This window comes from Globicephala melas, chromosome 20, assembly GCF_963455315.2.
Source record: "Globicephala melas chromosome 20, mGloMel1.2, whole genome shotgun sequence".
NCBI lineage: Eukaryota > Metazoa > Chordata > Mammalia > Artiodactyla > Delphinidae > Globicephala > Globicephala melas.
In genome coordinates, this window is record NC_083333.1 from 12,526,980 (window position 1) to 12,550,092 (window position 23,113).

The window sequence follows — 23,113 nt, forward strand, 5'->3', positions numbered from 1 at the left end:
AGGCAACTCCAGGGAGGCGCACGTAAATGTTTCAGCATCACTGGAAACGGAACCATTCACCCTGATTGCACCCCGTGGTCATTTTACATGTGCCTCCGGCCTCTGTTCTCCTGCAGAGAGGTGGTTAGATCTGGCAGTCTTTTTTTGGTTTTCGTTTTTGTTTTTGAAGCAGCAATAATGACCCTAATTTCCCAGCTCTCGCTTGGTCTGTTTGTGATTGTTTTTTCAGATTCTATCTAGTTTCAAACTGCCTTATAGCCGAAGCCCAATAATCAAAACGTGCTCTTCCTTTTGGTTCATTACTATGTTTGTGATAAATTTCTGTGATTAAATGTATCTTTTTCTTTTGAATTTGTGGTGCTCTGGTACTACTGGTTAACAGCTATTTGCTATATTTACCTTATTCATGGGCGGGGAGTGGATAAGGAGGAATGCGCTGTACAGATTCACATGTTTAATAAAGATAATTTTACTTTTAGTACTACAGACAATAGTAGAGAATAAGTCTTTTTTAAGAAATGCCACTTTGGTACCAACATGTAAAAATGCCATGGGAAATTAACGTATAACAACATATTAATAACCTGATGAAATACGCCAGTCACAAAAGACAAATACTGAATGATTCCACTTCTACGAGGTGCCTAGACTAGTCAAATTCATAGAAACAAACTAGAATGGTGGTTGCCAGGGGCTGGGTGAGGGGGAAATGGGGAGTTGTTTTAGAGTTTAAGTTTGCAAGATGAATTCTGGAGACGGATCGCATAATGATGCGAAGATACATTACTGAACTGTACGCTTTAAAAATGGTCAAAATAAATTTTGCTATGTGTAATTTTATCACAATTAAAAAAATTTTAAATATTGATAACCTGAAAAACTCTGTAAGAGAAAGAAATATCACCAATACTAAAAGAAGTCCAAGTGTGTATATGCTCACTTCAGGCCCTTATTTTTTGATCCTGAGTCAAGCATCAGACTAAAATATTTACAAATGAAATATCTGGGACTTGCTTTGAAATAATCCAGAAAAGCGGAAGTGAGAGGTGGTATGAATGAAACACAACAGGCCGTGAGCTGGTGACTGTCTACGGCAGGTGACGAGAATGCGGGGAGTTCTCTACACTCTTCTCTCTCCTATTACATGTTTAAATTTTACTGTAATTAAAAAGTACAAACTCTTAACACACTGCAACACAGCAAGTGTTAATTAACCACCACGACCTAATATAGGTAATAATTTGAGAAAAATTATTTATAGAGTTGTAATTTTTTAAAGCTTCTCATACAATTAGAAAGAGATTTATTTTACTTTCATTACTGGTGATGTAGTGAACAGCAATGAAGCAATGACACTGGAGCCATTTTAGTTGTTTTTTTTTTTTTTTAAAAACAGTTGTTCTGTAAATGAAGCAGGAAAAAAGGAAAAAGGAGGGAAGGATGGAAAGAAAGAAAAATAAAGTTAGAAAGAGATAAAGGAAAGAAGAAAGAAGAAAAGAAAGAAGGAAAAGAATAGAGAAAAAACAAAAAGAGAGGGAAAGCCTTGCCATTATGAGACATTTCCAGATTTTCAGGGAAATTTTCAAATGCCATAGTCTATAAAATTGTATGAAAAAGTAACAAATCAAGGGCATTAAAAAAACAAGGAAAACAAAATCAACCATTATAAGCTAAAAGTTATCTTAAAATAACAAGTAGAGGACTTCCCTGGTGGCGCATTGGTCAAGAATCTGCCTGCCAATGCGGGGGACACGGGTTCGAGCCCTGGTCCAGAAAGATCCCACATGCTGCGAAGCAACTAAGCCTGTGTGCCACAACTACGGAGACTGCACTCTAGAGCCCGTGAGCCACAACTACTGAGCCCACGTGCCACAACTACTGAAGCCTGTGCGCCTAGAGCCCGTGCTCCACAACAAGAGAAGCCACTGCAAGGAGAAGCCCTCACACCACAATGAAGAGCAGCCCCCGCTCGCTGCAACTAGAGAAAGCCTGTGTGCAGCAACGAAGACCCAACGCAGTCAAATAAATAAATAAATATTTTTTAAAGGTTAAAAAAAATAACAAGTAGGAAACCTATCACATTATATTTTAAAAAGTAGAAACACACTTGGCTGCCTTGTCTTTCAGAAGGGTGACCTGATTCTCTTCTACCTCTAGGTCAAGATTTCCAAGCAAACTTACACTAATACATTTCTTGTTCTAAATCTTAAACTGCTCGATTTTAAGTCTTACTTAACCACGTGAAAGCTACATGGAAGAAGCTGGCCCAAATGTCAGTCAAGATACTTTGACTGAATGATCTACTTCGTGATCCTGGAAATCTAAAGATTTAGGACGAGGCGCAGAAGCTTTGTCAGGAAATGGTGGTGATGAGGCATCAGGAGACGGACAGGTCCCTTAAAAGGGTTACACAGAACTAAATTCATATTGGTTACAACAAAGAAGGCTGATTTCCAGGGCAGAGACTGTGATGCGTGTCAGCCTTCACTGGCCACGGTGGATCCTGTGAGGCAGGACAACGTCCTCGGGTGATCAAGCATTGGAGTCAATACACTGATTCCTCGGTTTTCCTTTTGTCTCCAGACCTTCAGAAGCAGACCCCACAAGGCTTGCAAACATTTTATGGTTCACAAACTTCTGTCCTTGACCAGTGTGAATTTCAATCCATTTTCGATATTTAAAAGCTTGAAGATTTCATATTAAAATCTAGGTTTCCAGCTTTCTTTGAGAAGTCAATTCTAGTTGGCAGCCCTGGGCCTATACTGCTGCCAAGGAGAAAACTGGCTATAGAACCTGGCAGCTGCAGCTCCGTTTCAGGTGAGCCCTGTGGTCTCTGCAGCCTGTGCCCCCTTCCACCCCCTGGTCCTAACGCCCCATGGCTATGGCAGAGTCTCCACTGCCGCGTCTCACCCTGCACCCCATTCTCTTCCCTCCTTTATGGAATCAGAGTGACCCTTGCTCCTAGGCACGTGGAGTCTCATAGGAAACACTTCAGGAGGACTTTTATGCTTACGTTGTAACATGTTTTTGGAGAACACAACAGACCACGGAAATAAAATCAGTATTCATCAATTACCTGTATTCTCCGGCATGGAAGCTTGATCAGTGTTTCGCTCCTTTTTGAAAGAAATATTTCCGAACTGTAGCACTGAAGATACCACCTTAAGCATTGCTTTATGTTGATATAAAAAGAAAAGAATTAATTAAGATATTGCATCAAAATGTAGCAGACATATTCTAACTTATTTTGTGCTAAAAATTAGCTATACAAAATTTTTCAGTAAGACAAATCTCAGGATTTCATAAAATTACAGGCAGTTCCCATTAGCTTCTCAATCATTTTCTAGTTCAGGTAATTTACCCCCAATTTATAAGTCTTATGAAAATTGAGCATCAGAATCTTATGAGAGAAATCACACATACACAGAATCTCTTCGTGGGAGAAGCCCATTATATGCATTGCTTCCATCGTCTCTTGAAAGTTATCTTTGTCTTGCTGTCCCGGAATAGGAATATAGCCATTGGAGAGAAATCTGTAGTTATTAAATCCTTCAAGGAGCAAATCAGCTGAAAGAAAACGTAACAGAATACAACGTAAGAGTCAGCAACAGACTCAAGCACATCCCCACCTTCCAACTGCACCCACACGGCAGAAGAACATGCAACCCAACACCACCACGTACTTCTTCTTTCTTTATATGCTCATGTTAAATACACAGACATAAGACAGTTTTCCATTATCTGTACAATGAAGGAAAACGATGATGTAAACAACAAACATCTAAACAGGGGCCTTGGGGAACAGCGGTTTGTATAATATTATATTTGAAATCAGAAAGCTGGGGTATGATAATCTTCCAGATAACGCAGCTTGATTTTCAGATTTAAATATTTTAGGCATCTTTTGAGGGAAAGCTTTCAAACCCATATCCTATGTTCCTATATTAGCAAGGAGTTTATAGCAAACACTATGAGGTCAATGTGAAGACTGCACATGGGCTTAGATAAAGACTTGGGTATGGAAGGTGTAGAATATGGACCAGGCAAAATGCTGAGCCCAGACAATGCCTTGAAACTGTTTCTCCAAGTCAGTCTGTTTAGTGGTACATTGCCTCTGAGAGTGATGTCTGACACAGTAATAGTCTGACAGGGTATTATAACGGACACTCCCACTGACTCTACGCTTCAGGGTCCATGAGTTAGAGAGAACTCAACCGACTCCTTCAAGAGATGTGTTCTTAAGAGCAGAAGGACGTTCTCAGGAGCACTCAGAATAGTACACAGGTCGTTATCCCTTCAGTAGATGTTATCACGTGCTCCTAGCTTTCTGTGTAACTGGCTCTGCCGCAGAGGATTTCTCCCGATCGCCCCCATCCCTTAATTCTCATTTACATCACATTGAGCTTCTACTGGGTATCGCTTGCTTGCGAGAAGCAGCACGGACTTTGAAACACAGAAGAAACTGGAAAGTTGTGTACCTTCTCCTCTCCCTCCTGACCCAGCAAAACTCTGACCCAGAACAGAATTTACTTTTTACCCTGTCCAACCCTAAACTTGTGATTCACAAAATAAATCAATAAAAATCCGCACAGGTTCTTTCTAGTACTACTGGAAGCATAACACATATTCGGTTGTAAATCTAGGAATACACATGTTTATTCAAGTTAATTTTATTAAGTAAATTTATTTTCTCTTACTTTTGTATTTATAAACTTTGAAATGGAATGTGTATAAAAACACATCATTTGTCTTCTAATTTAAAATTATTTTAAAAGAAAAGAAACAAAAGTACAAAAGATAATATAACACCACCCCTATGCTTGCCACTTAAAGTACTGATCCCATGGCCTGGAAGTTCAACATCATTTTCGTAATTTAACCAGCTAGGATTCTGGTGTATGTGTATAAATCTGTTTCCCAAAACTGTTCTTTCTCAAAAAAATTTTTTAATATTAAAAAAGATACTCAACTGAATATAAAATAGTAAAGAACTTTGTAACTTACACTTCAGATGTTCTCCTGCTCCAGATAACAATTGGTAAAAGATATGAAAAGTACGTTCATCTTTTGCTTGACGAACAGCACGAGATTTTTCCAGAAGGTCTGAGCAAAGGAGGTTAAGGGTGACACTGAAGGCAGGAAAAGCCTTTTAACATCAGAATTACTATCACAACTTCACAAATAAGGAAACCAAGGCACAAAGAAATTACTCAGAATAACACAGCTGGGACTTCCCTGGTGGAGCAGTGGTTAAGAGTCTGCCTGCCAACGCAGGGGACACAGGTTCAATCCCTGGTCCAGGAAGATCCCACGTACCGCGGAGCAACTAAGCCCATGCGCCACAACTACTAAGCCTGTGCTCTAGAGCCCATGAGCCACAACTACTGAAGCCCGTGCGCCTAGAGCCCGTGCTCTGCAGCAAGAGAAGCCACCGCAATGAGAAGCCCACGCACCGCAACGAGGAGTTGCCCCCGCTCACCGCAACTAGAGAAAGCCTCACCGCAACTAGAGAAAGCCCACGCGCAGCAACGAAGACCCAACGCAGCCAAAAATAAACAAATAAACAAACAAATAAATAATAAAAATGCGAAGCATTGTATGTAGAAAAACTTAAAAAAAAAAACACCAGCTAATAAGTGGTAGAGGTACAAATCAAAACTTTGTTGAACTCCAAAATACATGTGCGTAACTCCTGTCCTACCCCTTTGAGGCCCCCACTCAGCGCCTGCACGTCATAACACCGCGCCTCCGCCTGGGTAGCAGGACGCACATCTGGGGCCTGCTTGGGTTCTCTGTCCACGGGGCCTTGATGCTCCCAGCGTGTCTCTGGGTTGAAAGCCACACTGGACTCTCAGAGTCTCAGTTTCACTGCTTTGGGAGAGGACTGCCTCCTCTGAAGTAAACCTTCCCAGGGGCCACCAAAGTGAATTATGTGTGTACCATACAGCCTGATTTTAAATCAGACTATCCCAAACACATCCTCCACATCCGGCGAAAAGTACACTCACATGAACGATGCTCCCCGGTATGGAGAAACTCTAGCTCCGTTCGCCTGTCATTTTCAAGTGCTGCTTGTGTTTTCTGGCTCTGAGCATATGTAGAGACACAAAACACAGTTCTGAATTAACAGGAAAAGTTTGATTCATCCCTCACCTGAGGGATAGAAGCAGTGTATTTCTATCACTAAAGAGTAGTTAACAAGTATCAGAGTATTGTCACCTGTATCTTTCCTAACTGGCACATCATCATTCAGAATCATTTCTAATTTATTATCTCTTAAATCAAATCAATTCTTTATATACCTATCATTCTTCAAGGCCATTCTATGCATGCGACATTTCTTAAGACTAGTCTGTGTATTTGACTTTTTTTGCCTCTAGTTTTAGTCTGCTTAACACTAACTGAAACTACTTCAGCTCTGTACATCCATAAGGTTTGTTTTGATGGGACATGCTCATCCCACTAGTATCAGAAGTAGATGGTAAAAAATGGGCTAACACGGCAGTAACTGAAGATGTTTTCAACATATCGGTATTCACCTAAACGTCCTTACAGCACACAAACACTTCCTGGGTCGATGTACAGGTACCCTCACCTCAGTGGGACTCTCCACTCCCCCAGGCATGTGACCAGATCATGACCTGCTGTTAAACAACAACAAAATACCACTTTGGAGTTCATATTCTGAAGTTGAAGGTATTTGAACAAGTCACAATCTCTCTGGGCTAAAGTTTTATCATCTGGATAATGGGAGAGGTACCACAGAGGGTTGCCACGAGGCCATAGGAAAATTAAATCATTCTCTATTTTGAATAATGTGATTATGAAAAAGGATACATGTTTCAATGTTGGCCCCAACGATATAGCCAGTTACGTCAAAGTTGATCCGAATAAACTTGCCCTGAAAATAAATCACAAAGAGAAAACTGAAAATGAATTAAGGACACAGGAGATCTGACACTATAATAAAACAATAAGCCAAAGTACCCCGTCATGTATCCATGAATTGCTTACAAAAGCGGATCTTACATATTGCCCCAAATAAAAAGCCTCAATAAATTTTAAAATGTAGGGTTAGGATAGGTGACTCTCCTTGACATAATAAAAATGAAACCCTAACCATTTAGAACTTTTTAAAAGCTCTTCTAAATGATCTGAAAGATTTTAATAGCTTTAAAGGAACACTATGCCCAGCCCTATAATGCTAGACTTGAAAAAAGTAAATAATATAGATGACTTCCTAAGAAAACAGAAATCCATTCAGGAAAACAACAAGAGAAAACTTGAACCGACCATAATCATAGAAAATAATAAAATATAATTACTCCTTTAAAAATGATGGATTGGTCTTAAATAGTTTTGCAAATTCCTAGGGAATATTTGATTGCTTTACTACATAACTGTTTCAGGGAAACAAAAAACAGCGATTCTTTCATAATTCATTTTATAAAGTTGTCATAACACTGAATACCCAAACTGGTAAAGAGATCATAAAAAAGGGAAAGCAATATAAAAGCAAATATCTTACTTATAAATACTGATATAAAAGGCCAAATTAAATACTTTGCAAAATAAAGGAACATAATAATGATAAAAAATTCCAGGACTGCTAAGGACTGATACTGGTAAACATACTACTGTTATTCAGCAAATGAAAAGGCAAGGGATTGGAAGGCTTTCTTTATAGAAGTGGACAGGCAGATTCTAAAATTTAAGGGAAATGAAAAAGATCTAGCAAAGTCACAACAATTCTGAGAAAGAGGACCAGAGCTTGAGGACGTGCACTACTGGATTTCAAGAAGCTATAAAATTACGACACTGTGGTATTGATTAAAGGACAGAGATACAGAACAATGGAGCAGAGTCCAGAAATAGACCACGCACATTCGGTCAGTTCATCTTTGACAAAGGTGCCGAGGTAATTTAACAGGGAAAGGACCAGTCTTTTCAACAAGTGGTGCTTGAAAAATATGCAAAATGAAACAAAAAGAACCTAGACCCTTACCCCACACCATATACAAAAATTAACTCAAAATAGATCACGGGGCTTCCCTGGTGGCACAGTGGTTGAGAATCTGCCTGCCAGTGCAGGGCACACGGGTTCGAGCCCTGGTCCGGGAAGATCCCACATGCCAGGGAGCAGCTAAGCTCTTCATTTCTACACCGTCCACTTCCTTCCAATCACTTTCATATACAATTCTGCCTTCAGCATTTGTCCCTTTACAAACCATACTGCATAAATGCTGATCCACAAACATTACACAAGATGAAAGAACACTGTCACATGGCCGTTTAGTAAAACCAGCGGTCCAGATTCTTATTACAAAATTCTGAGTTAGGAAATCCTTCCTGTTGAATGACTAACTGGATGCCAATGACACATTTCCTTTTTGTCTTTAGAAATAGATTGTTCTTGAGTTTGAGAAAATTCAAGGCTATACCATTTGAAGACTCAACCTGAGACTTACAGAACCAATTTCACTGTCATCAGAGTCTACAACGCTGCCTGTCTCTTTGCATTCATCTTCGGATTCATCTAATATTTGTGAAATGTGTTCCTCTGTCACTTTACTGCTCTTTGTCATTAAGGTGAAAACTTCTGATTTTTTCAATTATGTTCACTGAAATCTAAAATCAGACTACAAAAATACTATCTGTAGCATTCTTTCATACCTTCTTGAAAGATAATGCAATTCTTTGGGCAATACAATAAGCAAACAAAAGGATGACGCAACAGTCACTGTTACAGCCTCCTTCTAGGCAATTCCATTAGTCTTATTACTTTAGTCTTTTTTCAAAATAAATAAATAAATTTATTTATTTATTGGCTGCATTGGGTCTTCATTGCTGCGCACGGGCTTTCTCTAGTTGCGGCGAGCGGGGTTTACTCTTTGTTGCGGTGCCTGGGCTTCTCTTGGCGGTAGCTTCTCTTGCTGCGGAGCACGGGCTCTAGGCGCGCCCGTGGGCTCAGTAGTTGTGGCACGTGGGCTCAGTAGTTGTGGCACACAGGCTTAGCTGCTCCGCTGCATGTGGGATCTTCCTGGACCAGGGCTCGAACCCGTGTCCCCTGTGTTGGCAGGTGGATTCTTAACCACTGTGCCACCAGGGAAGCCCCTATTTTTAGTCTTTTTAAACACTGTTGGGAATAACTGATGAATAACGATGAATCAATTCCAAGGATGATGAAATAGCAAAATGTTACAAAATACAGAAAAAAATAGGATCACTAAAACCCTTAATTTTTCTTAGATTTATAAAATGGCCCAAAGGACTCATATGGTAATTATGAGAGAAAATGAGTTTTATGGTATTTTTAAAATAAGTCATAATTGTTCTTGTTTTGTGGAAGACCCTTAAGAAACAATAAAGTTCAAAACTATCAGTCCTTACAAATCATTAGAACTGCTCAAAAAAAAACCTCAAAAACTAAAATCAGGTCCTGATGTTATAATGAGGATTAAAATTCTTTACAAATTTTAAACAGCTGTATCATCTATACACTATTTCAGTAATAAAAAATTACTATTTTAAGAGAGAGTAGTCAAGACAATGTTATTACTTCAAAGCTGCAAAGATTACACTGCCAACACAACTGCTCAGATACTTTTTCAAACTTCTCACTTTAACCCTGCAGAAAGGTTAATCAAAATCATATCATATCACCTAATTCTTACTGAATATTTCACTTAAAAATTCATTATATAGTAATACAAAGGTTCAGCTTTCAATAACTTGTCTAATTTATTATGTATTTATCTACATGCTGTTTAAGCTTTCAACTTCTTATACTATTTCCTATTCCCTTTTCTTTACCACTCTACATTAGAAGTTCAAAATTCATTAAACAAAAGAAATTCTTTATTTGGGCAAAAGGACAAAGTTATCACTGGTAATGTTGAACTCTAATAACTTTAAAATTTTAAATTGAACACTATCCATTTTATATTTGGTGAACTTATTTTTCCTTTACTTCATGAGAAAATATAAACTAAAAAAGGAAGTTAGATTCAAAGGAGAAAAAAAAACAAACTAAAATTTTTTAGTTCTTCTGAACTAAAAACATGGGCTTCTGAACAGGTAACCTAAAAAGAAATGTGCCCAAATAATTTAGACATGTGATCACTTACCTGGATAAACAAAGTCACCAACATACAACATCTAATTTGCTCATCCGTTCCCTAGCCAAATCGGTTCCCTTTCCTTTTTATAACTGGCATCCGCAGTTGCTCTAACCATTACAGCTAGTGCCAGAGAAATATCTTTTGGCTAAAGGAAAAGCGCCAGGCAAAAAACTAATGAAAAAAGAGGATGGAATGAGAAAGCCTACATGTGGGAGAAGGCAGAGTGGACTGGGGGTGTCCCTCTGGCCCTGTCCTGACCCCAAAAGAAACCAGTAACTCTGAAAACAACCTACTCAGTAACTAATAAATCTTGGTTCTATTTTTAAAACATTTTAACAAAACAAAAAAACCTTATAAAGTTGAAAATTATCAACTCTCTATGATATGATACTCATGTTCAGCTATTTTACGAGATCTACCCAAGTATCAATACTTTGACAAGAGAAAAAAGCAAAATTTCTGAACCAAAAGCAAATACTTTACTGAATATCCCCCAAATGGTCTAGGATTTAAATATTCCCCTTAATGTTGAACATCCTGGCAAATTAGGTAAGAGGCAGGCCAGGGGATGTGAAATCACTTCAGTGATAGTCTTGGGGTGGGGTCAGGGGAGAAAATAAAATATATAGGTTGAAAAGCTTTTCCGTCACATACATAATAAATACTCTTTCAGAATTAACGTTTTTATTAACATACAAATCTAAAGTGGAAAAGAAGCAGAGTTTTACTTTTAAATGGGTTGGGTCCTCTCATCTTTTAGACATGATGTGAAGAAACTTGTGGTGAAGATGCCCACACTGTATTTGATTCCCATATAGGTCAGATTATGGTACTCAGAATATTCAACCAGGATTTCGCCAATAAAAACAAAAACAAAGGAAAAGCAAACAAAAAGGACAAGTACATTATGTGTTAATGATAGAGGATGCATTCTGATGCCAGGCACACTGCTTCCCAATCCAAGGACAACTAAGACAGCATGCTACTGCAAGAGTCTGAACAGCAAAGATGGCCAGAATCCTCTCTCTTATGTAAAACAGAAACTAAAGAATTTCACTCAAAAGATGCAATAGGACAACCTGGATATTTTGATAGTCAAGAAAATAAGAAGAAAATTATCTTACTTAAAGAATTTTATGCCTTCTGAATCGACATTGGCTTTCTGGAACTTTTTCGGTGGGTGGTTAAGACGTATCCATAGTTATTAAATCTAGAGTGTTAGCAACTTACTGCAGGGACAATGCAGGTTTGTTTCATGCTCTGAAAATACTTTCCCCCTTCCTAATTTAGTATTTAAAGTTGTCATAAGATCTGTAATTTACCTGAAAACATGTTAGTATAGATAGCGTGCTATGGATGTGTATTAGTTTGCTCCAGGAAATATCTCCACTCTGGAAGCAGCTATTTGCCCTAAATGGGAAAACCCATTCGGGAAGTAATTAGTTAGGATTTAATGCCAAGGCCAGATGGCTATTGTAAATGCTTCAACTATCTTAATCTCCAGATTACACCAGAAGCTTTGTTAATTAGTAAAATGAGTTTTCTTGTGAACTAAGTGGCCCTGTTACTTAGTGTAACGGATGTTAAGAAATTCCTGGGGAAAAATGAGTGACATTAATAGCCATGGACTGATTGGAAATACACAGATGTCTGCCAGCCAGTCTGGTGTGGGCCGGGTGTCAAGGCTGCAGCGAGCCCCAGGGGCTGCGGGGTTGGGAGGGCAGCCGTGGATCTGGAGGATGGGAGTTGCGTGGTGCAGACCACGTTCTGTGTCTGATACTGTCACATTTGCCTCGGTAAATCTTTACAGAAAGGCTCAGTGAGACAACACAAGACAGAGCAGCAACTGTGTTCAATTTACCCACAAAATTGATTCTGGTGCCTGCTCGGATAATACACGTGAGGGCGCAGAATTCTGACTCACTTTCATTGTAACCTGGTAGCCAAGGGGTAAGGAGGCACCTGGAGGCTTTATCTAGCTTCAAAAATTAGAGGCTAATTAGCTACCACAAGGTACGTAAAACGTAATTGCTAAATTGGCTTAAATCTTTGCAAAGGAAAAAAAAATAGAAGAAATAAAGGAAAAGATTTGTGCAGATATGGTAAGTGATCCCTACTAAAACTTTCTAAGATGAGATGTATCTGCTGATACGATCATTTTGAAATGGAACTCCATTTCTAAAGTTTCATTACAAGACATTCATTTTACATAAATCTCCTCCATCTGGAACGCATTTCACTTGTCCATAAACAGAGAGCTGGACTAATTGTGAACGGTTATTTTCATAAGGGCAATGCTCTCCTAAAGAATCCCCTTCAATACAAACCATGAGCTAGTCACCTTTGAAAGAAAAGATATTCTTCAGGAAAGTACTTGTCTATATCAGATCAAAGAAATGGAAACAAGTGGATTCTAAAATTTACAGAGTTTATAGTTTCTAATATTTTCACTGCAGGCATGTGTCTTGTAAATAATGACCACACGGAATTCCACTGTACACACAACTCATCTTTTAACGTCACGTCACTCTTTCGGTCTGACGTCCAACCCCAATCCCAGCCCCAACCCCAGGCTGGCCTGGCTGTGGGGCCAGCAGCTCCCAGGCACCTTCTGCCCACACTTCTAAAACTGGGGCATACACACTATGGAAAACAGGGTGGAGGTTCCTTAAAAAGGTAAAAATAGTTACCATATGATCCAGCAATCCCACTCCTGGGTATATATACGGAAAAGACGAAAACTCTAGTTTGAAAAGATACGTGCATCCCAATGTTCACAGCAGCCCTATTTACAGTAGCTAAGACAAGGAAGCAACCTAAGTGTCCAGCAACATATGAATGAATAAAAAGATGTGGTACATATGTATACAACAGAATACTACTCATCCATAAAAAAGAATGAAACATTGCCATTTGCAGCAACATGGATGGACCCAGAGATTATCATACTGAGCGAAGTAAGTCAGAGAGAGAAAGACACATTACACGATGTTGCTTATATGTGGAACTAAAAAATAATACAAATGAATTTATTTACAAAACAGAAACAGACTCACATAGAAAACAAACTTACGGTTACCAAAAGGGAAGGGTGGGGAGGGATAAATTAGGAGTATGGGACTAACAGATACACACTACTACATATAAAACAGATAAGCAACAAGGATTTACTGTATAGCACAAGGAACGATATTCAATATCTTGTAATAACCTATAATGGAAAAGAATATGAAAAAAAATGTGTAACTGAATCACTTTGCTGTACACCTGAAACTAACATGATTGTAAATCAACTATGCTTCAATTAAAAAAAAAACCAAAAAACTGGGGCATGCATATTCTCAGAGAGCCTGGCACGTGCAACACTCCCTGAGCTCAACTGTACAGGATGGCATGTCATCAAAAACACATTAAAGGTAAAACTCAACTGAAGGTGAGCTCTGTGAGGCTGCAGACCTTTGCTTTGTGCACTGATGTATTCCCAGGGCATATAAGAGTGTCAAGTGCTTAGTAGGTAACCACACTGTAACAACGGATTCCATAAATACATATACCTACTATGTACTTACACGTGGGAGGCAGAGGCAACTAAGGATCCAGAGAGCAAGGTGGATGGGGTCCCTACCGCCAGAGATCCTACATGCGAGCAGGAGAGAGATCACAGATGAGCAGGAGAGAGATCACAGATGAGCAGAGTGCCGACTACAGACTGTGCTACAAGGGAAATCAGCAGGACACCGGGATAGAGGATATAGAGGAAACCTCCTCAGACCAGGTGTGAGACGAACAAGGAGTTTAAGGAAGGGAGAAGGAGAAACGTGGACAGATGTGAAATGCGTCCTGGAGGTGGAACCACAAAATTCACTCCTGGCTTGGACATGGGCCGCGAGAAAAAGGCTCGATCAAGGAGGATTCCTAGGTATTTTGTTTTTCTAGGTTTTGTTGTTTTTAAGTTTAAGCAACTGGGTGACTTGATGGTACCATTTACTGACGTCAGACTTAAAAAAAGAAATTTTGAACGAAGAAAAAAAGTTCCATTTGTTAATTCAAGAAATCCATTAGACATCCAGTGGAGATAACAAGTAAGCAGCACAGTGCCTGGCAAAGGATAGGTGCTTAACAGTTAACTGAAATGCACAACAAAAAATCTAAATTAATAAAATTTAATTTAAAAATGAGTCTACACTGGCTACTCTCTAACCCCCTGAGAAACAGTGTTGGCAACACCCACAGGAAACTGCTAAAGGGTGTTTTAACTGAACATGAGTCAGTCAACGGAACTAATTACTTCACTATTCTTTATGGACCTGCTAAAATCAAGTTCTTGTTGTATTGTGCAGTTAATGCCTTATGATAATAGTAGCTGGCTACTAAACTCTTTAAAAAAATACTGTACGTATCAATATAAAGTTGACTTTCTAAGAATTAAAGCCCAAAGTCAATATTAAAGATATGTTTGTTTCTTGGTTGAATGAATAGCTAAGAATACTGCCTTAATCAAAAATCTTTTCTAAACAGATTAGCTTTTATACTACAAAGCTACAGTAATCAAGACAGTATGGTATTGGCATAAAAACAGAAATATAGATCAATGGTACAGGATAGAAAGCCCAGAGATAAACCCATGCACCTATGGTCACCTAATCTATGACAAAGGAGGCAAGAATATACAATGCAGAAAAGACAGTCTCTTCAATAAGCGAGGCAGTGGAAAACTGAATAGCTACATGTAAAAGAATGAAATTAGAACACTCCCTTACACCATACACAAAAATAAACTCAAAATGGATTAAAGACCTAAATGTAACACCTGATACTGTAAAACTCTTAGAGGAAAACATAGGAAAAATACTCTTTGACATAAATCACAGCAAGATCTTTTTTGATCCACCTCCTAGAGTAATGAAAATAAAAACAAAAATAAACAAGTGGGACCTAATTAAACTTAAAAGCTTTTGCACAGCAAAGGAAAACATAAACAAGACAAAAAGACAACATTCAGAATGGGAGAAAATTTCGCAAATGAAGCAACTGACAAAGGACTGATCCCCAAAATATACAAAACAGCTCATGCAGCTCAATATCAAAAAAAAACCCCAAACAACCCCATCCAAAAATGGGCAGAAGACCTAAATAGACATTTCTCCAAAGAAGACATACACATGGCCAAGAGGCACATGAAAAGATGCTCAACATCACTAATTACTAGAGAAATGCAAATCAAAACTACAATGAGGTATCACCTCACACCTGTCAAAATGGCCATCATCAAAAAATCTACAAACAATAAATGCTGGAGAGGGTGTGGAGAAAAGGGAACCCTCTTGCACTGTTGGTGGGAATGTAAATTGATACAGCCACTATGGAGAACAGTATGGAGGTTCCTCAAAAAACTAAAAATAGGGCTTCCCTGGTGGCACAGTGGTTGAGAGTCCGCCTGCCGATGCAGGGGACACAGGTTCGTGCCCCGGTCCGGGAAGATCCCACATGCCGCGGACCGGCTGGGCCCATGAGCCATGGCCGCTGAGCCTGCGCTCCGCAACGGGAGAGGCCACAACAGTGAGAGGCCTGCATATCGCAAAAACAACCAAAAAAAAACAACTAAAAATAGAACTACCATATGAATGAAATTAGAACACTCCCTAACACCATACACAAAAATAAACTCAAAATGGATTCAAGACCTAAATGTAAGGCCAGACACTATAAAACTCTTAGGGGAAAACATAGGCAGAACACTCTATGACATAAATCACAGCAAGATCCTTTTTGACCCACCTCCTCAAGAAATGGAAATAAAAACAAAAATAAACAAATGGGACCTAATGAAACTTAAAAGCTTTTGCACAGCTAAGGAAAACATAAACAAGACGAAAAAACAACCCTCAGAATGGGAGAAAATACTTGCAAATGAAGCAACTGACAAAGGATTAATCTCCAAAATTTACAAGCAGCCCATGCAGCTCAATATCAAAAAAACAAACAACCCAATCCAAAAATGGGCAGAAGACCTAAATAGACATTTCTCCAAAGAAGATATACAGATTGCCAACAAACACATGAAAGGATGCTCAACATCACTAACCATTAGAGAAATGCAAATCAAAACTACAGTGAGGTATCACCTCACACCTGTCAAAATGGCCATCATCAAAAAATCCACAAACAATAAATGCTGGAGAGGGTGTGGAGAAAAGGGAACCCTCTTGCACTGTTGGCGGGAATGTAAATTGGTACAGCCACTATGGAGAACAGTATGGAGGTTCCTTAAAAGACTAAAAATAGAACTAGTATATGACCCAGCCATCCCACTACTGGGCATATACCCTGAGAAAACCATAATTCAAAAAGACACATCCACTCCAATGATCATTGCAGCAGTATTTACAATAGCCAGGACATGGAAACAACTTAAGTGTCCATCAACAGAGGAGTGGATAAAGAAGATGTGGTACATATATACAATGGAATATTACTCAGCCATAAAAAGGAACGAAATTGGGTCATTTGTAGAGATGTGGTTGGTCCTAGAGTCTGTCACACAGCGTGACGTAAGTCAGAAAGAGAAAAACAAATATCGTATATTAACGCATATATGTGGAGTCTAGAAAAATGGTACAGATGAACCTATTTGCAGGGCAGGAATAGAGACACAGACGTAGAGAACAGACATGTGGACACAGGGGCATAAGGGGAGGGTGGGACGAATTGGGAGATTAGGATTGACATATATACACTACCATGTGTAAAATGGATAGCTAGTGGGAACCTGCTGTATAGCGCAGGGAGCTCAGCTCAGTGCTCTGTGATGACCTAGATGGGTGGGATGGGGGTGGAGGTGGGAGGGAGGTCCAAGAGGGATGGGATATATGTATGCCTATGGCTGATTCACTTCATCGTGCAGCAGGAACTAACACAGCGTTGTGAAGCAATTATACTCCAAAAAAAAAAAAAAGATTAGCTTTTACTATATTAGATTGAGCATACTTAATGATGATTATTCAGTAGTACAAGCACTTTGGAAGGTGGAACCTCAGCTGAATCAGGGTTTGTTGAGAATTCACACTGAATAGGTGATTCTTGCTAGAATCAATCTTGCTAGGAAACAATCTAAGAAATTCTTCCCACCAGTAGAATGTAAAAGAAGTTCCCACCAGAATTATTTTGTCAGCCTTTGGAACAGGATGCGTCAATAACAAGCATTAAGGAGACTTAAGTATAGTAATTGCTCTGCAAATGAATTTCAAAAAGTGATCAGCTTAATTTAGACTACAAGTTAAAGGAACGAACTAGAGCAGAGTTTCTCAACCTCCATATAACTGACATTTGGGGATAATTCTGTTGTGGGGCCTGTCCTGTACATTGTAGGATGTTTAGCAACATCCCTGGCCTCCACCCACAAGACGTCAAACGTGGGATCCCCAGGGGACCCCAAAATGAGAACCAGCAATCTAGAGTAATGCAAATTACGGATTGTAACCTACATACGTCAATATGGAAATCTAATGATCTCTGGTAGCCAACTTCCAAGATGGCCTCAGTAACCCCTACCTTCTGGTACTCGGGTCACCTGCTCTGGGGGATGCCGGCTGCCATGTCGTGAGCAAGCGTCATGTGGCAGAGAGGCCACTGAGGTGTGGAACTGAGGCTTCTTGCCAAAAGCTACCCAAGTAAGCTGGGAAGCTCCTCCAGCCTCAGCAGGCGTTCAGATGCCTCGGCGCTAGCCAATCACACAGTAATGACGACCTCATGGGAGACCACGGGCCAGAACCAGCACTCAGAAACGCTGAGACGATAAACGTTTTACGTCACTAGGTCTTCGGGGAATTTGTTACATAGCAACACGTCTATCTGTCCCAAACACAAAAACCTCAGCAGATGAATCTTTCCCACTTAGTAACAGAATCACTACATTCTTTACCAAAGGACACACAGGACTGCTTAGTAGCAATTTATCTTTTCTAGGCAAAAATGAGACAAATGGGTACAAAAGTGTTTTTCTTGAATTTGAGTGTGGTTTGGGGGGGGTGGGCTAGAAATCAGAATAGACTGGTAACTTGATTTATGTGGTAAAAGAAAACATGTTCCACTAAGAAGTCCTTGAAAATCTTCACGGAGATTCACATACCAAAGCTGGTAGCTCACTGTGCCTCCCGTCCCAGGACACAGCCACTAAACACAGGGCTTTCAGGAGGAAGAATTCCAGATCTAATTGTGGCTCCAGCTCAGTGCTGACGGTCCACAGAATGATAGAAACTCACAAAGCAGCTCCGTTTCCCCAGAGCCAAAAGTCACAGCCATGCTTCCTACTGACACGGGCACATTTGTTATCCCACTTTGTACAGAAAAAGCTAGAATAATTACTAAATGAACTTGGATTAAGCAAATCTTCAGATTTTATCTTACTGGGAATAAACAATATTCCAAGCAAACAGTCCCATACTTCTTACATAACTTGGCTAAAGTCTCTTGCACTTAAACTACCTCTGAGGGTGTTACGGGCTGAATCGTCCCCCACCCCCAAATCCATATGTTGAAGTTCTAACCTCTAGTAGCTCAGAGCATGACTGTGTTTAAAGAAAGGGTCTTCACAGATGTAATTAAGCTAAAATGAGGTCACTAGGGTGGGCCGGATCCAATATGACTGGGGTCTTATGAGAGAAGAACGGACACAGACACATGCAGAGGGAAGAGCACGTGAATTCACAGGAGACGGCCGTCCACAAGCCAAGGAGAGAGGCCTCGGAAGAAACCAACCCTGCCAACACCTTGATCCCAGACTTCCTCCAACTGTGAGAAAATACATGTCTATTGTTTAAGCCACCCAGTCTGTGGTGCTCTGTTTTGGCGGCCCGGGCAAAGGCATACAGAGGGTTGTCTAGCTACCTTTGTATTTCCTGGGTCCTCTGTGATCTGGTGGCATCTCCTAATCACAGAAACCACATCGTCAGGAGATTAACGTGCGGACCCAGAGTAAAGAATGTCACAGTGAACCCGATTTCCAGAAACTGCCCATCAAGGGATTGTTAGAATTGAAGTCTCTGATTCTGGCCTTCTTAACTTTAACCAAGACGTCTAATATCAGAGGAGGGAGGAAAAACATAGAATTAACTCGAATGACTTAAGTAGAAATAACAGAAGTTGAATGATTTGCTATTAAAGTGTCGACTCTAAGCAGCTGGAAACGGGAGGGTCGTGTCCCGTGAGTCACACTGAGCCGGCTGTCACTCAGGATAACGTCCCCAGACTAGGCGTGCAAGCCGGTCGGGCTGAGGAAGAAAGTAAAGCTTTCAGCGAATTAAGGGAGTCGAACGGCTGAGAGGAAATTTTTGAGGAGACAAAATGTGAGGGACAAATTATTCTGAGGTCCACATCCCATAGAAATGGTAATGTATGAAAAGAACAATTTACCACATCCAATTCCAACTTCGCTTGTTGCGTGTTCACTGTGCCTGGTTCTGTGTTAAGTATTCAGCACGCATCTCATTTAATCTCCACGCCAACCTCATAATTACATATCATCCCCAATCAAACACGAAGAAATAAGTTCAGAGAGGTTATATAATTATACATCCACAGAATAATACATAACTATCTATAATAAACATATGATTAAAATTACTTTCCCATTTGTTTTGCTTTTTAAAATGTGACTACTAGGAAAATGTTAATTACACGTGACTTGCATTGTATTTCTGTTGGACAGCCCTGTTCCGTACTACATCTGTTAGGAAGGAAAGTACTTGATTTGCTTAATCATGGTAGACATTCAACTAGAAGTCTGAGGAATGAAAAGTTTCTGGTGCTTTTAAACTTACAAAACGAGATGAGTTATCATTTTTCACAGTCTTTGCGTTTCCAAATGATTCCAGGATTGGATTTGCTTGCAAAAGCTGCCGTTCAAGTTCCCCCTAAAAGACATTACACACACACACACACACACACACACAAATAAAAGCAAATATATGTTAATCTAACATGTCTACTCCAGTCCTCAGGGAAAAAAAAAACAAAGCAAAACCAAACACTGCCTCTTTTGCTCAGTATTTTCATTTTATTTGCCATCCAGCAAACTTTGTTGTTGGCTTCTTACCTTGGTCTTATGGGCTCTGCTAAAGGAAAAAATTAGCATCTATCATGTGCTCACAAGAAGAAAATGTCACATTGCACAGTGATGGTAAATTTAAGGACGGGGCACATAAATTAAGTGGAGAATTTTTAAAGTAAAGCAAACTGGTTTTCATGAAATGAAATTTAGCATGATACTTCCATTAAGGACATATTAATACTTATACTCCTACTTATTTCTACTTTGCCTCGTTCCAAAGATTTAAGGCAGCAAATTCTAATAATTTCCACTGTACTGGTAATAAGACTTGCCATTTTTCCAAGGGTTTCACATAACATCTTAATGATGTAGACAGGGCAATGTCCTCATCTCCGGTTTCAGAGACGACAAAGATGGCGATGCTACTGAATTCTTGCACGTATTTAAAAAGCTAAGTGTACTGTACTTGGTATAATGGTCATTACTTATATGCAAATTAAGCCATAAAACAGATTTTACAAACAAAATACGTTAAGTATATATATGCTTTAATCATGAAACACAACAGAAGGCTGTATGGGGAAGCATGAGGCATTTCTGTATCCCTGGAGTGTAATTTCAGAATTACACTGTAGGACTTAAATAAATCTGCTCTTTCCAAACACAAATCTTACCCCTGTATTTTAAAATACCCACAGTATACTAGACCTCAAGAAAAGATAAAAACTGCTAGCTACTGTGATGCTCTAAGCAAAAACAGAGTACAAGGAAGCTCACATAAGATTTTAAAATTAATGGCCACCTGCCCTGTGACGTATTACACTACCATCGACTCCAAAATCGGGAACAGACCTATGCCCCACGTGCAGTCTCGGCATCTGAGCCAGGTGTGGTTCACTCCACTGAAAGGGCAGGAAATGTTCCTGAAGCACGTGACACAGCGAGGCGCTGCAGTGTTACGCGTCTACTCCGGAGCATTTATGTGGACTGTCCCATTGTCTGCATTATTTTCCCAGGTTTTATCTATAGTCTACTATTGTGTTCAACTGAAACCAGCCAGGAACCAGTCCTGCCATGTGAATGTCACGACGTGGCATCAACTCACATTCCTGGCTTTAGATAATATGCTCCCTGTATGGGGGATCTGCCCGTTCATGGACTTCAAGACACCAGACTACTTCTGATGTAAATTCTTCTAAACACTACATGCTATCAAGTTTCTTAAACATGGTGTCCTGAACCAAGTTAATGGCTGACAGTCATCACTACGAATAGCAGCCATTATGCTGTGACGCAGAAGCACAGCCTCCCCTGGAGGTTAGCGGCCACGGCCATCACTGCGCCTGTGCTAGCATCTCACAAAGCTCTCGGTGCACTGGCACCGCAGTAATGATTTGGGCTCTAGAATCCCTTAACCTCACTCAATCTGTGTGATCAGGGCGTAGAATCTGTCAGAAAAACCCGGACTTGATAAGTGGGGCACTGCCTTTACCTGACTCTCCTACGGTTAGATCAAGGAGTCAGAATACAGATGCCTTAAAATTACACACTATCCTACCACATCATAATAAAAATACTTTCAATAGTAATCTACCTTTAAAATATTTTCCTAACTTGGAGGTAGAACAAATATTACATACCTCATTTTAATATTCCCTAGACATGGCTTCAAGAACTCTGGGTCAAGTTTATAGATTCTTTTCTCCTTTGCGTGGGTATGCGCGCACGTGTGTACATGCACGTGTGTGCATGTGATCCACTGATACTGGTTCCATTCTTTCTCCTCTTGGCTTAAAGGCACCGGCTGTATACCCTACGTGAGGTTAGTCAGTATCACGCCAAAATGATGCTCTGTGAATGTTTGCTGAATGGATGGGTAATCAGCGGTCCGAAGATATTCTAGTAGTATTTGGGGAGGGGATGGTGGTGAGCCAGAGGTGGAAGTAAGATTTGGGTTAAGGGTCCTCGTAATCACTGTCATAACCACAGGCCTGGGTCCCTGCTTTGGAGGCCACAACATTAACAGGAATGTGGTGGTACTTCTCTTCCGATGGATTTTTGACATCACTGAGACCATGTAAAGATCTCAAAAACTCATAAATGAATCACAAAGAGCTTGACACACAGCTAATATCATAAAACACACAAAAATGATCTTTAAGAAATTACCACGAAAATTTGACCATTTCTGCCTCGAATAATTTCACATTTAGATAAACAGGGCTAACAGCTCTCAACCACATTATGAAGCCATTTACAAACCATCAGGGGACAGTGACTAAGTGCTAACCTCTCTGCTGGGACTCGGATGGGCAATGTCCCTTTTCTATTCTATATGGTAATGAGAAATGTCACTTGCGAATGTGGGGAAAAGAAATCAGCATTAGCTATTTAAATTATTTTTAAAGTTCTAAGTATTTAGAATGATACGATGCTTTAAAGGTTTACCAATCGTGATGAAAACTATACCCTTGTGTTTATTACACATGTATTATATACACTTGCTATATGATAGATATAGGATGAGTTTTAAATTGGTTAAAAAAAATTATATATATACATACACCTCTTTCAAAACTCCAGTTCAGCCAGCAAGGGGACTCGGGCTGGACTCTGCTGCACCTTGTAGGCCTGATGGGTAAAGCTGCAGGCGTCCCACTGACCGCAGAGTACGGTTGGAAGCTGGCGGCAGCAGTCAATCGCCATGTTTAGAACCAGACTCTCATCTCGAGTGGCAGGCTCTAATTTCTGTGCTTGTTACCTGCTATCTATCACCTTTTTGTCTTAGTTCAAGGCAGTTTAGACCAGTAGATAAGAGTCATCCGGAAGCTGCCATCTAGAGGTGGATGACTCAGGAGTCAGTGGGCAGGTGGGCTGGCTTGAAGGGGTCATTCCCAGGGGATGGTCCAGTCTAAGAAATTAGTCGTCCTCAAACCTACTCTGA

General features: G+C 39.9%; 1 protein-coding gene across 7 annotated transcripts in view; it reads right to left on the reverse strand.

Annotated features, from left to right (window-relative positions):
• Positions 1–23,113, reverse strand: part of MYH10 (myosin heavy chain 10) — a 134,389-nt gene that overhangs the window by 57,595 nt on the left and 53,681 nt on the right. For all 7 annotated transcript variants that reach the window (XM_060290956.1, XM_030861445.3, XM_060290958.2 and 4 more), the window contains 5 exons: positions 19,940–20,032; positions 6,838–6,901; positions 5,005–5,103; positions 3,424–3,567; positions 3,077–3,172 (listed from right to left, as the gene is read on the reverse strand). In XM_060290956.1, the coding sequence (XP_060146939.1) occupies positions 3,077–3,172; positions 3,424–3,567; positions 5,005–5,103; positions 6,838–6,901; positions 19,940–20,032 (496 nt within the window). The remainder of the gene's footprint in view (positions 1–3,076; positions 3,173–3,423; positions 3,568–5,004; positions 5,104–6,837; positions 6,902–19,939; positions 20,033–23,113) is intronic.